Source organism: Diplotaxodon limnothrissa, linkage group LG16 (assembly GCF_057381915.1).
Source record: "Diplotaxodon limnothrissa isolate DT_005_m linkage group LG16, D_limnothrissa_male_GT1.1, whole genome shotgun sequence".
NCBI lineage: Eukaryota > Metazoa > Chordata > Actinopteri > Cichliformes > Cichlidae > Diplotaxodon > Diplotaxodon limnothrissa.
The window spans coordinates 10,880,327-10,898,079 of NC_140611.1; the positions used below are offsets into that span (position 1 = coordinate 10,880,327).

Sequence of the window (17,753 nt, forward strand, 5' to 3'; positions counted from 1 at the left end):
CTGCCTGATAGCATCTTGCACCCTGCTGTTATGTGCTGGATTGTCTCAGGGGCATCTTTACACAGCCTGCACCTGGGGTCTTACCTGGTGTAATATGGATCTTGTGCTCAGAGCTTGTTCCTGTGCTGCCATGAGTATTAGTTTATAGGTGGCCAGCACTGCAGGGGTTGTTTGTTTGTTAGTTTGTATTCCTACCATTGTTTCATCTGTCAATTTCTTTCTTTTTACATTGCTTCCTGTTTGTATTGTTATTCACTCTGTTTAGCTCACTTCTTTTTCTTTTCTTTGTATCACTGTGTGCAGTCCATCAACCCATTTCTCTGACTGCTTCAACAAGTCTTTCTTTTGTCCCTGAGATATGTGCAGTCTTTTTTTTGTATGTCCTTACTAGGTGTCATCATTCAAGGATTGTAGTCTTTCATTCCTTTGTCTACTTAAATGTTTTCTTCCTGTATTCACTCCCGATTCCTTTATTCATCAGTCACAGAGAACATCTCACACACCGGTGATGAGATTTTGGACAAACCTTTCAGTATGATGGCAGTCTGTCACTGCTACCCAGCTGGGAGCCGGAGAAAGGATCAGTTTCAGCTGACTAATGGAGGATTTGGCTACAGGCTGAGAAACTGAGCAAGCTCAGATCACAGACAGTTTCTGTCTACGTGTAATGTTGTTAAAACCATACGAAATAATGGCCCTGGGGTGATGTAATGTGCTTCTGGCAACTATCTTGGCAGTCCAAAGCTTAAAGCAACTTACAGCATTCATAAATAACCTAAAAGTCACAAAAATTTGAAACAAATGTCTCAAATGTTTTCTCTGTTTGCTAGTTTTCTCATATGTCCTAAACTTTTCTAGAAACAAATGATGGAGTGGGATGTGGATGTATCCTGTACACTAATACTCAATAAAACTGAGTATTTCCAGGACTGGGAATACAGTTCAGATGTGAACCAAAAAACAGAAAAAGCTTCAAAAGTTCATGATTTTACGACTTGAGTCAAATTATAGCTTTTTCTTGCTGCTGTTACACCCAAATTTCCCCTGAGGGACAATTAAAAGATTATTCTATTCCATTATGCCATGTCAGTAGTTATATATAGTATACTTTCTCTTTGTCAGGTTAACAAAACTGAAAGAAACCTTTGTTCAGGTTAAAGGTACAGTCAGTCATTTCTTTGAGGCCACTTAATAAAACAAATGTTGTAATCATAAATATAAATTAATAAGTGTGTAATTATTTCTTAGGACAAAATGATGCATTCTCATAAACTTAGTACATCAAAGGAGAACAGAACTCGTAGACAAATTTTATTTTGCGTCAGCACCTTCAGACTCAAGATATAAAAGATCATACCTGTGTTTTACCAACGGAGCAAAACCACGAAGGAAAGAGACATAGATCCAGATCAAAGTCCATCCTCTCCTTCCTAACCTTAAAGCTAAGAACAAGCTGGCTACATAACAATCGCTTTAAGCTAACATCACACCTACTAATGCCAGAGTCAAGTGTCCTAGAAATAACACTTTCCCTCTGATAAACAGTTTTTATATTCTCACATCGTAACAAGAGTTTATTCGCTAAGCCTCGGAGTCCAACAATGTTAGCCTCACTTCAATGAAATTTTCACCAACACCATGCAACGCATACTGACAGAAAAGTTCAGGATATCCTCAAAAACTCACACCAATATCACTGTGATCACAGAGAAGTGAGCTTTACTGACTCATCAGACCCCTTTCACAAAGTTTTACAGTCTCCTGCATAGTAAATAGAAGCGGATACTTCTCACGCAGCATTGACAGCTGAGGTAAACTGCAGACTGAGCCTAACCAGATTTTTTTTGAGGTGACTCAAGGAAAAAAAAAAAAAGCTAAACCCTGCAAATATTTAGTGGACACATATCACTTTTTATTTATTTTTAAAAGTATTTCTTTTTTTTGATTTATTGTTACATGTTGCTATTATTCAAATATTAGAAAATATAAAAATGTCTTTTTTACACAATTGGTAGCAGACACATGGTGGCCAGCCGTGGCCACTATGGCTCTTTTGCTGACTAAAGCACGTTTGTCCTGCAGCAGCCACTGTAGCTCGGATTATACACTTTGGGAGGGGGAAGAAAACAATTAAGTCGCTGAATTCTTGCAGGTTACTGTCACGGCGGGGTGCGCCGATGTGTGTGGAAACAGGACCCAAAAGCAGATGATGACGAGGAATTGTAATGATTAACAGAAAGGTGAACCTTTAATGCGATGACGGCAGGGAAATGAACCAAGAGACCAAAAACAAACAGGCAAAAACACTAAGAAACAAAATACTAAATGGTACTGAGACCAAAACCTAAACTATGACTGTGGTGGAAAAATAATAAACAAAGACCATGACTAAGACTAATAATACATAACAAACGAAAACTAGAACTATGACTGAGGTGAGGTAAACAGGCTAAGACCATGACTAAAACTGTGACCCTGGTGAGATAAACAGACGAACTGACAATGGCATGAAGAAAACAAAAGGCTTAAATACAGACATGAGGTGATCAGGGGAAGTGGCGACACATGAGGAAACAGCTGACTGACATGAATCTAATGACAGGACCAGGAGGAGTGAAACTAAATACAATGACCAAAGAACACATGACACTGTCAGAATAAAACAGGAAACACTAAAACTAGACATGACAATACAAACCTAACATACCAAATACGTGATGAATAATGCAAGAACTCAAACAGAAAACCCAGGAGCAATAACTGCCTAAACTAAAGGCAAATAGGAAATAACACAAAACTAACAACATCTCAAAAAATAAGAACAATACAAAGAAAACTCAAAGTGCTGGGTCGGAGACCCAGCCTGTGACAGTTACATCCCATGCTAATTTTGAAACCCATCATTTAGCTTTAAAACTAAAACCATCACTAGCTGCAGTATCATCATGCTACTCAGACAAGAAGCCAAACAGAAACAGTTCTATCACTGTGTCTGGTTTTAGGTACTGGAACCATGAGGCAACACTGCCATCACAAGTCAACATAGACTCAACATCTTGCTCTGTTATTTTCACCCAGAATACCATTAATGAAAAAACAACAAAAATTGCATTGCTACATAACCACTAGCAATCCTATTCACTTTAATGATAAAGAATTGACATTTCGACACCAGAACGTTGTCAAAGACGTACAGTCTAACTGCACTACAAGAGCAGACGCTGATAATGAAGAGAAGATAATCCCCCCCAGCTGTGTGATACCACGGTAACTGACCTGCCAGTGGTGGGCCTTGATAAGTTGATTCGCCCCATGACAGGCAGGTAGAGAGAGTCAGGCATCTTCTCGCTGCGACACGCCTCAATGCTCAGATACTTGAATATGTGAACTTTGCCCTTTATACAGATCTGAATAATGGGAGGAAAAGGGACTCAAATCAGCATCAAGTAAAAGTCCAGCTTTGCTTTGTTTTCTACATCATTTCAGCCTTTATTCACAAAGACTGCTGAGTCACTTGTGTCTTTTTTTAGCTCTTGCAGCTGCTCGTGCTTAACATTTCCAAAAGCAGGTACATAGCTTTATACTACCTATTGCAATACTGCTGCTATGCTGCTATGATCATGATGATTGCTGTAATGGCCAGATAATAGCCCTGTGCAGGAACATTAAGCTGAAATGATACATTTAAAAATATAAATTTATTATGAATGTCTGTTTCTTATATTAGGATGGTATCTAAAAAAATAAAGTAGGTTTAATTTTCAGAGATGTGCACCAAGAATTTATGTCGAATCATGACTCAGACACAAAGAATAGTGGAAGATATAAAGTACATTAAGACAAAAGTGTGTGTGTGTTTGTTTATGTACCTGTGCGGGTGGACTCTGCAGTGGATTGTTTTCTAACTGGAGAGTCTGGAGCTGTTTCATCTTCCTGTAACACACTGGGATGGTGGACACTTTGTTACAGGAGAAATCGAACTTCACCAGAGGAAGATCAGCCAAGTCTGTAGGAAGACACAAACGCACAAACATCAGGCAAACAGCTCTGGTCATCTGCTCCTTCAGAGCGAGCAGATTTGTTTTGATTTGGCTTATGTGATATACAATGCAGCACATAAGGGGATTATATCTCATCAGAAAACTTCAGGGTTATCTTTTTTTTTTACCCAAACCATGTTTGTTTTTCTTTTACTTTCTGCCCAACAATAACTCGAATGGAGACGCCCAGGAGGTTTAAAGTCTGACCCTTTTGGTTGATTTTTGCAGAAGACAACACTCAAAATTTGAGACAAACTGCACCTTTGAAATGCCAGCAAACTAATGGATTTAATCTTCCCGGGACTTTACCCCTGCTGTGAAAATGCTAATCACAATGTGCTGGATGAACTTTCACTCCCCGGAAAGTTCCAGAACATTAGTTTTTTCGGGGGGGAAATTAATGTTCCTGGAACAGCGAGTGGAAAATCACTTTTGGAGAACTTAGGCGTGTCTCAGTGTCTTCTGTTTTCATGTAATCCAGACTGACTCCATGGTGGTGAGATCTGTGGAGGTCGGATGATCTCTGCCAGAACACTTTGTTCTGTTCTTGCGTCTGAAGATAGCTCTTTGTGAATTTTCTTGCTGCAGAATTATTTTTAGACGGCTTAGACCTCTCTCTGATGGCACCGATGAGAAAGATTGCATCAACCTGCAACCTTAACCAGGCTGAAATGAGTGAATTCTTGTTATTTTGAACCAGGAATTCTTAAAATAGATGCTAAAGAACAACATATTTGGGCAGGAATATTGAAAAAGTGGCATTTATTTAATATGAAATGGTCAGAGCAAGATGCCCGCTCTCCTGCATCAGCTGCATAGACCATACCACCTGCCCAGTCAGGTGTGGGACATGGAAAAACATGCATTATCTAGTTTCTGCTGACATGCACACGCTTCAGTGATTTGCATAGAATTACAGATATTCAGGTGTTTTCCATAATACTACACTAAGAGGCTTCAGCACACACACAACCTGATTTTAAAATAGACCGATACCAGCAGTTTGTTTAGTGACAGTGGAAATCCCCCCTGCTGCTGATTTAGTTGATCTCAAGTAGACTACACACACTTACACTTTCACATGGGTAAAACCACCAACATGTTTCCCACCAGATAACACAATGCAGCTCTTGTTGTTATTTTCAGACTAGGTTTGTAATTGTTAGCAGCCCAGAGTCAAACTGTTTCTCTTCATGTGAACTTTATTCCTCATTAAATCCAAAATAACCTGGAAAACCTGGAACACCTCTCTTACACAGCGTTTTACTGGAGTGACTAAGCTGTAATTTAACAAAAGTGCCTGTTTTATGTTTAAAGAGTTATGTAGAGTCAATATACAAGCGTGCACACCTTCACAGAGTACCCAATATGTTAACAAGTTAGATGAAGAGGTTGACCACACACTTGATTACAGATTCCAGGTTGCAGCAAGCTTTGGAACCAGCTTTTAAACTAAACACGGTACATTTCTCTATGTATTTCTGTATTTCTTCCCACGGTATTGGGTTTTACACTGGAACAGTGATACAACACTGCTACCATGAGATCCAACTGGACATAACACCACCCCCCTTATGGTGGTACCATAGACAGTATAAGAGATGAATGTAGCTTCTGTGGGCAGATAAATGAAGCCAATGCTGAGGTGCCTTAAACTTGCATGCCTTATTTGTATGGCATTCGATTGCAATAGCTGTGGTTGCAAAAACACTTCCAGTCCTAAAGAAGTGTACAGGTATGGGATTTCATTTTTGACTGCTGTAAGCACTCTACTGTTCAGTTTATGGGCATGGCCATTTATGCCCATAAACTCAACCTTGAAGCTAGCTTCCAAGTACCCAACCTTATTATAACAACAGGAACCTAGAGACCTTGAAGCTCACTTCAACTGCACTCAGTGAGTGCAGTTGACATTAACTGAGCTAATGATATTTAGCTCAGTTAATGAGGTCTCTTTGCGCCTAAATCTACAATTAGTCGATTTAGAATGTAATTTTTTAGAAAGCGAGAATTGCAATGAATGAAAGGGAACAAATGCATTTTTCAAAATATCAAACTGTTTCTTTGAGCATATCATAAATATGGGAAACAGAAACACAGAATCATTTTTTCAAAAGGTTAACACAGATCTAAAACTTACCCTGAACTGCACTCAGACTACTAGCTACTCAGACTAATGCCTGTTTTCCCCAGCTGCTTGGCTCTCCCTGATATTACGTGATTTGGAATTTATTACCAGAGTCACTGTAAGCTCATCTAAATGTTAAAAAGGCATTATATTTCTCACTGTGAAGCAATTTATCTCTCTATCTTTTCTAAGTCTTTGCAGTTATATAATTAACCTTTCTTTGAAACCTTTTAGCTGAGGATAAACTGTGAAGGTTTTTAATGGTGCCTTTACCTAGACTGGCAAACAGTCATATACAAGAAATGTATAAACTTTCCGGACTCCTGGTCCACCAAACGCATTGTCCTTATTTGTTTTCTTTCCCAGTGTAAGATGTCCAAAAGAAATTCTCTATGTGAGTGTATGTGTGTGTTTACAGATCCTCAGACGGATGTTTGGGTTTGTGGGCAGAAACCAATGGGGGAACCATATCCTGCAGACTGCTAATGATGCGCAGCTCAGGAACCCATCAATTTTGACAGCATGATCATTACAGAGTGTTTAGACAGTTTCTCATAATTAAAACCACGTGTAGGCGGTAATAATGTCAGCTAAGCACATGTGATGGTGTGAGTGGTGACACCAGAAAGCATTCCTCTGGTTACTGGATAAAAATATTCTCTATACAGTACTCGATTAAATTATGCATAAACATATGTTCCCTTATGCCTTGAGATCACTCAGGACAAATGTGTAAATTTCATCTATAGTGCTCTAACAATTTTATTATAAAACCATCTGACTTTAAAACCAAAAAAACAACAGCAGCAGGCCAATCATGACAGCAGGGGAGACAATTCCTATAAAAGGTACAAACTACAAATTCTCTTTTCACTCCGTTCCCTTCATCTACTCGTAGGACTGGACTCAAAATCTGAGGTTCTAGATCTTGTGCTGAAACACAAACAAAATATACTAGGGTTCACAAAGTTTTTAACCTGCAACGGTATACAAAAACGGGAAAAAACTTGCAAATTACTCCTAAATCTTTTTTAAAAGAACAATAAACAGAAAACTTTAAAAGAACTGAGGCCTCAAGTTATCTAGCAGTCTGTTTACATATGTTCAGATATGCACAGCATCAAATCTGACTGCTGCACACCACCTCACAGGTCTGGAGATCTGAGAGCTGGGCTGATATGAACCATTTTCCTGGTCTTAGTGAACTGTGGCTGTCTGATGAGAAATCTGCAAAGTAGCTGTGCCTGAAATAAAACACAATAACTGCTGATTTACTTTAGATGTTACACTTTGGGCCTGAGTCACTCAGGCTAGAGACTAGATGAAGATTTCAGACATGGCTCGTAGTTCTTTTCACAATGCAGATTTTTGTTATAACTAAATTACTAAATTTTTACAAGACCATCCATGTTTTCTTCTTTCTGGGTTGATAAATAGCTGCTAATAGCATTATTAGATGACTTATTACTTATTGAGGTACAAACTTGCAGAAGCCTCCTCTGATGTCACTGGAAGGAATATGAAATGTATAAAGGATTGACGACACCAGTCTGCTCCATTGCAGCCTTGATGCATTATGCTGCTAACCAAAGCTGCTGCTGCTGCCATGATAATTCTGGCTTTAAAGATCATTTTCCTACCAGCTCTGATCTTCTAGTTAGAGTCTGACTCTCTGACTTTATGCTATTGCCACCCTGAGCTTGGCCGACCGTTAAAAAGCCCTCAGCAGTCATGGTGGTCTTATCTCAGGGACTCTTCAGAGCTGCACAAGTTCAACAGATATTAAATCAAAAACAACATCCCTCCCTTTGTCGGGGCTGCCGTCCAGTCTGCCTGGTTGAAGCCCCCCTCCCCCCAGCACCGTGGTACTAAGCTTCTGAACCAGTTCAAAGCTCATCAATCAATCCAGGAGATGGTCATAAAGGTGAGGGGATGGGGATATGTAACAATTCAGGAAACTGGAGCAACAAATCCAAACCGGCTGAATAAAGCGATTGGAGTTGCTGTTGTTTATCATTCTGATCAACTATCTGCTGGCCTGACTCCATGTCTCGACTCTGTTTATCAGACTATCCAAATGCTGGACAACTGACAATGAAGACAGAAATTGATTTTTTTTTTTTATATCTTGACTATATTGACTACAAAACAGGAAAAAAAAGATCAACAGACCCATTAATAACTAAAACAGCTATAAGCTCAGGCCCTAACTTAAAAAAAAATACTGTAGTCAGATTGTATTTGGGTACTGATACTGGCCTTACATGCAGAGTTGTTCTGGTGTTTATAAATGGCTGCCCGCCATGTAAAAGCCAGTCTCTCTCCAGCCTATCAGTTAGTCAGACTGGGCGTTGTCTCACTAGATGAGCACCAGACCTTTGTGGCTGTTGCTCATCTCTGTGTCACTGACTTATTTCAGACCTTTTGGGCTGGAGGTCGCTCCTCGGTCACACTGAGGGTTAAGTATATTTTTAGGCCCAAGGATGGGTGTGGCAGTGCACGCAGAGGACTCTGTGGTCTCAGATGCACCTCCCAGTCTTGCATATGGAAGAGATTATTCCATTTCTGAATTTCACTCTAAATGAGACTTGACTTTCCGATCCTCGAGTCACAGCACGGAGTGCACAATAGGCTTCTGTAAGGTGCAGAGGTAAGGTGGGATCAAAAGAAAAGTGAAATTAAAAGGCTTAAACGCTGCCTAAAGGGAACATAAATCACCTTAATTACACACCTAAAGTCAAAACAAAGATTTCCAACCAAAATTCACCAGTCTTTAGGACACAGAGAGCTGAAAGCCTTCACTTTCTGAAAGTCATCAAGAAAGACAGGACACTGCAATTTGCCTTATACTGGGGGGGAAAAAAGGCACTCACCTTCTGGCAGGACACAGAGAAGGTTTCGGCGCACGTTTAGCTCGCGCAGAGCTTTGAGTCTGCCGATGTGACGAGGAAGAGCTGTGATCTCGTTGCAGCTGATGTCCTGCAGAGGACAAAAATAAACGAGGGGAGTGAGCGGTTAATATTTATGATTAGTAATTGTTTGAAATGCTCTCGGCAGCACGGGAGCAAACGTCACAGCTGAGCAGATGGTGCAAAGTCGAGCTGGGTTTTCATGCTGAGAGGACGCTGCTGGAAAGTTAATAAGCAATAAGACTTTAATACCATATCACACACATATACAGAGTCCAGGTATAAAGAAGAGGTGAGAGCAGTGATGTAGTTGCCTGAGCACAAAGAATTAAACTCATACTGACAAGAAGTGAAATAACAGTAAGCAATGGGAAGCTTCCAGGTTCTGAGTTATCTCAGATTTGTTTGAGCAGACAGTAGCTGCTTTTAGCTGAAGTGAAGGACACTTCTGACTGACATATGAAGGAGTGGGAATCAATTAGAAGAGACAATGTGCGATGAGCTAATCACTTTATATGTGGGCTGGGCTTTAGTTTAGAGTCAGGCTTGGCTCACGACACTTCAGCTTATTTCATTTTCACCCTAAAAAGACTTAAAGTGATGATGTGCCCCGATTGTCCTGCTGCTGACCAGAACTAGACCGTTTTCAGCTAACAGGCCAGGATGAGGACTGTCATTCTCATTAGCCTCTGCTCCCTGCACAGGAGTGCTAACAAGCAATGTGATTGTTTTGCCTGCCAGCAATATTCCATGTAAAGAGCTAAAACAGCATCATTGTGGCATACTGACTTTCCTCTGAAACAAAACGGACAGTGTAATGGGTCATGAAAATATCTTCCTCATCAACCAATCTGCCAGTGCTGCCATCTGCTGATTCCTTGTTTGCACAGCTCTGTCAGTCCTTGTAAAAATTCACTCTGTTCACAAGTTTGACCCAATCAGATCAGGTCGGTCAGCATCACGCACATTGTGAATGAGCTAATCAAAGCACACCACCACCACCACTGGATAAAGTGAAATATCCCGCAGATGGGCTTCTGTCAATTTTTCTGTCAAAATCCAGCTTCCAGTTTGGATTCAGGAGACCGACACTATCTCTACTTTCAAGATTAGGCTTAAAACTTTCCTTTTTGCTAAAGCATATAGTTAGGGCTGGACCAGGTGACCCTGAATCCTCCCTTAGTTATGCTGCAGTAGACAAAGGCTGCTGGGGGATTCCCATGATGCATTGAGTTTTTCCTTTCCAGTCACCTTTCTCGCTCACTATGTGTTAACAGACCTCTCTGCATTGAATCATATCTGTTATTAACCTCTGTCTCTCTTCCACAGCATGTCTTTTATCCTGTCTTCCTTCTCTCACCCCAACCGGTCGCAGCAGATGGCCCCTCCCTGAGCCTGGTTCTGCCGGAGGTTTCTTCCTGTTAAAAGGGAGTTTTTCCTTCCCACTGTTGCCAAAGTGCTTGCTCATAGGGGGTCATATGATTGTTGGGTTTTTCTCTGTATCTATGAAGCGCCTTGAGGCGACTTATGTTGTGATTTGGCGCTATATAAATAAAACTGAATTGAATTGAATCACTATCAGTTGTATATATTATGCAGCACTTTATTGTGAGACTTGTTTGATTTAGAATAAGAGATGCTGTTGTGGAGGAAAAAGTAAAAAATAAATGTCTTATGAGTTTAAGAAGAAAATACCATTTCATTTCTTCTGCTTATCCAAGGCAGGGTCCTGGGAGCAGCACTCTAAGCAGAGAAGCCCAAACCTCCCTCTCTCCAGCTCCTCAGGGAGAACAACAGAGAGATATAATCTCTCCATCATGTCCTGGTTCTACCCCAGGGCCTCAACCTAGGAGGCATCCTAGTCAGATCCATGAACCACGTCAGCTGGCTTGTTTTGATGTGTGGAGTAGCGACTCTACTCTGAGCCCCTCCCGATTAAATGAACTCCTCAGCCTTTCTCTAACAGACAGCCCAGCAACCCTTCAGATTTTGCTGCCTGTATCCGTGATCTCGTTCTTTCATTCACTACTCCGAGCTTGTGACTGTAGGTGAGGGTAGGGACGTAGATCAACTGGTAAATCAACAGCTTCAGTTCTCCTCACCACAACAGAACAGTACAGCATCTGCAGCCAATGTCCCAATCCATCTGCCGATCTCCTGCTCTGCTCTCCCCTCAGTCGTGAACAAGACCCCGAGATACTTAAACTCCTCTCTGACCCTGAGTGGGCACTACTCAGGGTCACAGAATCGACGATCTGATCTGATTTGTATCTTTTTTCAGAAAAAAAGACACAAATGTAACATCAGAATGAGCCAAGGAAATATAAAAAGAGAGTGACGACGTATGTCCCTAAATTTCATGTGACACATAAAGCTTACTGAAGAAGGGCTAAAAAACATAAGCCATAAATCCTCTCCAGACTGGGATAAAAGCAGTGAGCAGCACAACTGGAGCATAAGATATTCACATACAGACAAAGAAACACAAAAATAGAAATATTATTACTCACTCCTGAGTGCCACAGGAATAAACCAACACAGTGACACAAGTGGTAAAACAGCCTTACCAGCTCCATGAGCCTCTGCAGTTGTCCAATGGTCTCGGGCAGGCTGACCAGCTTGTTGTTGCTGGCGTTGAGGACTCTCAGAGGTAAACCACACAGGCAGGCCGGCAGGGAGCCCAGCTGGTTACGACTGCAAACACAAATATCATTCAGTCGAGGGGATCACTTGTGCTCATGTGGTTTTTTTCTTACACCACTTAGTATCTTTAAAGAGCTTTAAAATAAAAAAAGATTAAAACGGTAAAAGCCATTCCTTTTACATTGGACTACAGGTGAACTATAAGCTGATAAGCTGATCATGACGCAATTATAACTTTGTTTCTAAACATTTATGTTCCACACGGCCCAGTGGGATGTGACTGAAAGGGAGAAGAGCTACATGAATATTTTACCACCAAATCATTCAATGCGTTATTAAGATTACAGTTGGAGAGTTAACGATGAATGCAGGGAAGAATTCCTCACTCCCGAGTAGGGATGGGTACCGGTTCTGACATAAACGGTAGTAACCAGACCAAAAAGCAGCGTACATTTCGGTGCTTTATTTCGGTGCTTTTTTCCCCTGAGCTGTGACACACTTTGGATTCTAGCCAATCATTTTACGTTTCCAAAGATAGTAGGCGGGCCCAGGTACGTACGTTCTTTTAGAGCAGAGCTACAGATTAAAAATGCCCAAGGCGAAGCGGTCAAAAGTCTGGCTGTACTTCACAGCAAAATATGCAAACTCAGCAGCCTGCAACAAGTGCTTTAAGCTGATACTGTGCAAAGGAGGTAACGCCTCCAATCTGATGAAACACCTGGCGACGCATAGTGTTTTTTTTAAAAGCCGAGAAATGCGCCGTATTTGATAGCTTGCTGCGAGACCTCACTCCGTGCACATCTACTGCGGGTGTGGTGCCTGTTATCGGACCCGGAGTTAGCAACATCCCCCAAGAACCCGAAGAGGAGAGTCCTGGCCCCTAGCCCTGCCAGTGCAGCAGAAATGATGACGGATGATGATGGCAGCAGCAGCCGTTCTTCTTTGGGTGAGTAGCTTAATGTTGTTCATGTGTAATTTACATTGAGTAGGCTAACCACGTTATTACATTAATGCATGTAAGGTGAACTAGTAAACATCATCATAGCTACATGCGGCTGTCTTCTTGTTTGATGGCAGATACTTCCTTCACCCTGGCCAAAAAGGCTAAAATGACCAAAGAAAAAGTGGAAAATAGTTAAACATGAGAGGTGTTTTGTGTTTATTCCATTGTTTAAGCACTGCTTCCAGCCAAGAGTGATACCATATATGCCCCATAGCTGCAGAAAAGGCTAACATTGTTATCTTTTTACAAAAAAACAGCTGAACATGAGAGGTTTTTGGACAAAGTTGGTGTTCTCGATTCTTTAAGCACCGGTTTGAGCACCGTTTAAGCACCGGCACCGTTTCAAAAGTACCGGTTTGGCACCGGTATCGGATAAAACCTAAACGATACCCATTCCTACTCCCGAGTCTGTTTATGTTGCCGTTTGCACCTTACAGCAACCCTCAGGAAGAAATAAACATGTCACAGCAATGTTTCCTTTTTACTACACACACACACACACAAATATGAAAACAAAGATGTCTTTTTTACTATTTTTACAAGAGGAGACACACTGCAGGAAACGCTGTACAGAGGAAGTTATGCTATGGATGGGCAACAGTCTATTGTCTTAGGGTCTTTTTTTTTTTTTACCTTCATCTCTCTTTTCTAAACAGGACACGACCACTTTTGAATTAACTTTACTCAACTTTTACCAGACCAAAGCTAGCAGGGGTATTGTACTCATGCTCTACACTGTGGGTGCCTGACTGACCTGTACAGTTTGAAGGAAGAAGTGGAGAGTTGTCACATCTAGTGCAAATAACAGATTACACGTGTCTAATAAAATCTGTAGTGTCCAAGCTGGAAGGCCAGCTACAGGGAAGGCAATTCAATATATGAAATTTCCAGGAAATCCCAAAAAATACAACAGGTGTCGCTCCTCCTTTTGAAGCCGTCCTTCATTAGTCACACACACACACGCACGCATTTTCACCACAAGACTGCGAAACCCCGTCTGACTCGGGGTTCTGAAAATAGCAATCAGGAAACATACAGTATAAATGAGTTTATGCAGCTGTTCCCACACATACTCCGACACTGAAGAAAAAGAATGTTACACTTTAATACTATGATGTTGCAAAAGCTCCAGAGGTGGAACAGCCAGACATCCTCTCTGCAGACTGGGTGTGGTACAAGTAGCTACAGTATATTTTAATGGAACAGGTTAATTACACAAATAACTATTAATTCAAATATGCATCGTATATAATAGTATAACAGAGCACATCTCAGTAATGAAACAGATTCCAAATAATAATCCAAACACACTAATTCAACCCACCCAGAAATAAGATCCACACCCTTTGAAGATACTCTTAAATATCTAGAGTCGCTCTGTGTAGCTACATGTTGGCACAGTAGTGCTCTGAGCTACCCTTACTGTCCACCCCTAGGTCCACCCTTACTACTTCTATAGGGAATAAGAGGTTAAGCAGCAGCCAGGTGCTGATGATCAAATAGACTTGACTCATCAGCACCTTTCAGGACCTCTATAAAAGCAGAAATGCTAGCAGTTTGCTGGTCTGGAGCCTTCATGTGTGCATTAACAACATGTCCCAATCGTCCCATGAGTGGATGTCCCAGCAAATTCACCCCAAGGTCAGACAATGCAATTTTCAGAGAAACAAAACCCTAAAAGCTACATCTAAGACTTTACTGGCCTCAGTTAGCATGTTAAATGTTAAAGTTCAAGACAGCATACTTAGACAAAGCCCCTCCCCTCTCCCTCTAAATAAAACAAACAAACAAAAAGAAAAACATGGCAGCACAGCTAGCTTCACAAAGTTGCATTAGAACAAACCACAAAACCTCTGTAACAATGTCCTTTGGACAGACAGGACAAAAGTGAAATGAGATGTTTGGCCAGAATGCACAGTGTCACTTTTGCTGAAAATGAAACACAGCATAGTGGCATAAATACCTTATGCCAGCTGTCTAGCACGGTGGTGGTGGCATGATGATTTGGGCTTGTTTTGCATCCACAGGATCTGGACACCTCACAGTTATTGCACTGATCATAAACTCATCTTTATACTAAATTATTATGCAGTCAAATGTGAGGCTATCTGTCTGACAGCAAAAATGGGTTGTGCAAAAGGATAATGATCTCAAAACACCAGATCATCAAACCTACAAAGGAATGTTTGAAAAAGGAAAGAACTGTTGCCATGGCCTTCAAAGGAAAAAAGTTTGGCAGAATCTTAAAGGAGCTGTTTGCAACCTAAATGTAAAGTAATAGTGGGCAACTATGTGAGAGACAAAAAATGATTACTTTAAGTTATCTAAGGAGCTTGGAAAGAAAAGAGACTTAACTTCTTGAAGTTTCTTGACAACGTTTCACCTTTCATCCAAGAAGCTTCTTCAGTTCCTCCTTCTAATGGAGCTTCTATGGGTCCTGAATAATATGGTGTACCTAGCTTTTTATAGGATTGTAAAATATCTAGTGAAATTTGTGTTTCACATGTAAATGTGTAACACAATGAACAAAGCTATATTATATTGTTTAGAGTGTTTAAATTAATTAAACGACGAATTACATGCAATGTGGCAGATACACATCATCAGCTATATTTTCCCTTTAATTTCATATAAACTCAGGACCGGATAAAACCAGATATTTTTCCCCGTAACTAGGACAACAGAAGAAAAGCACCACTAGCAGGACTGTTCTCCTTTTACATGTTGTAAACACTGTGAGGAAAGAGGGCACACAAAATATTTGCAGCTGTGTGGTCCATATTTGGGATTTGTTTTCAACACCCTAGCAAAGTCAATCTTTTTGAATGCATATTTGTGGTCTGGACTAACGGCACTCAAAATAATCACAATGTAGTATAATGTTATGTTTTACAAAAACTGACATTTTCAAATTTTAGGGAGGAAAAAATACATAATCACAACAAGTCTTACTTTTTGAAATATACTAACAATCTCCTTGTGTTGTAAAAAATAAAAGCACTTATGAGTAAACAAAAGTTAACACTCACAGAGGTCTGCGTTTCAGATGTGCCAGCGAGCTGCTGGACTTTAAAGACTAAAAATATCCTGGAGAGGAAGCAGAGTGTCCATCCTATTCGTCTGTGTGTGTATTAAAGCCTAAATGTGATATTACACTTCCTTTCTGCAACCAAGACTTGCTGCAGTGTTTAAAAATATTCAACACAGACATACTTCTGGTACTTCAGTCTTTGCAAGCATGGGCTCATGCAGTCTGGTTGTTTACTGAGCAGATCAACATTCAAATCATATCATCAGTTCATTTTTTATTACGTTAAGTTAACTTAACTTAAGTTACTAATGTAGTCAGTGACAGCACAATGACTGGCAAAGCAGCACAATGTTCCACACTGCTACTAATGGGCTTTTCCAAGAATTTTTACTTTAAAGTCGTAGCTTTACAAAGGCTGCACTGGAGCAACGGCAAAAAAAAAAGAAAGAAAAGAAAAGAAAGTAAGAATAAAAGTTACTTTTAAAAAATCTAACTGTATTCACAGTCTCTTTGTAATGTTGTGCATTGTACTGGGAGACATACACCCCAAAAAATAACAAGATGATGATGGGAGAGGGTGGGGGAGTGTGACAGCGTGGGAAAAGTGTGGTTTAAGAAAACTGCTTTCTTCCAATTCTTTCAGGATGATGTCAAGTTGCAGGAACTTCAAAACAAAGCACAAAGCTTTCAAAGTTACACACCACACCTGCAAACAGCTTGTTTTCTGCACCTGAGGTAAGGTGTGAGTCGGGGTTGAAGTGGTTGAAATGTTAAGACTGCATTGCAGGAGGCAGAGAGCTGGTGTTGTAAGCCACCACCTCTGTTCCATGATGAACTCACTTCTTGCCTCGGGTGACCTCAGCGATTTTTCCAGTCAGGCTACTAAAATCTATCTCAGCCCTGCCCGTCGGGCTATCATAGGAAGGAAAAATATGTCAGTGCTTTTGCATTCTTTCGCAAACGTAGCTGGGCAATTATGGCATTGGCATCGATGAGCCTCTTTCAATATGTCACGTATTGAAATCGCGTTTGAATTTGTGCTTGTTTTTTGCTTTCACTTTCATTTTACAATAGCACAAACTGTGTATAAAGAGCAGCAGTACTGATTGGTGAGTGACGATTAATGGAGGTGAAATGGAGGGCAATGCACAGGAAGAGAAAGCTGATGAAGGAGATGCTATGCCCTCAACGTCGAGTGCCATTTTCTCATCTGTGACTTCAGTGGAAATTTCAGATTGAGGATCTGACACAGACTGATTCATGTTCTACAAAGTTCTTACACGTTCACAGAAACTTCTGTTCAATTAGAACCAAATATTTGAGTTGATGATTCTAATTTTTATACAGTTGTTGTAATTTGTGTATTAACAATTTTGTTTTTTGATTGATGTTTTGTTTCATTTATTTAAAAATTATCTTATTTTTTATTTGGGCTACTTAAATTTATTTTGGGCTACCAAAATCTGAAGAATGCCTGCCCAAAGGGCTACCAGGAATTTTGAAATTTTGCGGGCCCTGTATATGATTGTGAATGAACTTTGAGGGATGTTTTGTATGTGTTTTGATGTAAACTCCCATGTATTTTGTCAATAAAAGGCATTAAAAAAAAAAAAAAAGAAAGGAGAAAAAAAAGGTCTCACAGCCGTTTCAACCTCATGCCATGCTCCAGATACCTCGGAACTTGGGAGTGTCATTAAGGCTGGGTATCGATTTCTATTTCTATACTCGATTCGATTCCGATCCACAAGGTTTTATTCGATTTTGACTCAGACAGTCAGAAATATTATAATTCTGATCATTTATGAGTACATATCCATATTTTTATATCTGTGTATAACAACAAAGATGACACTTGTGAGACTTCATCAGAGGTGCAAGCATCACAGCAGATGCCTTTGTGTTAAAATAACTGAGGATAAAACACAGAAAAACATGAAGGAAATTTTTCTTCCCTGGCTTTTTATAGCAGATAACCTGAAAATATTTTGCAGTAGATCAA

The 17,753-nt window shown here is 40.3% G+C and overlaps 1 protein-coding gene across 2 annotated transcripts in view; it reads right to left on the bottom strand.

Annotated features, from left to right (window-relative positions):
• Window positions 1-17,753, bottom strand: part of lrch1 (leucine-rich repeats and calponin homology (CH) domain containing 1) — a 97,919-nt gene that overhangs the window by 40,894 nt on the left and 39,272 nt on the right. For both annotated transcript variants that reach the window (XM_085374613.1, XM_085374612.1), the window contains exons 3-6: window positions 11,645-11,771; window positions 9,042-9,147; window positions 3,870-4,006; window positions 3,277-3,407 (exon numbers count right to left, since the gene is read on the bottom strand). In XM_085374613.1, the coding sequence (XP_085230739.1) occupies window positions 3,277-3,407; window positions 3,870-4,006; window positions 9,042-9,147; window positions 11,645-11,771 (501 nt within the window). The remainder of the gene's footprint in view (window positions 1-3,276; window positions 3,408-3,869; window positions 4,007-9,041; window positions 9,148-11,644; window positions 11,772-17,753) is intronic.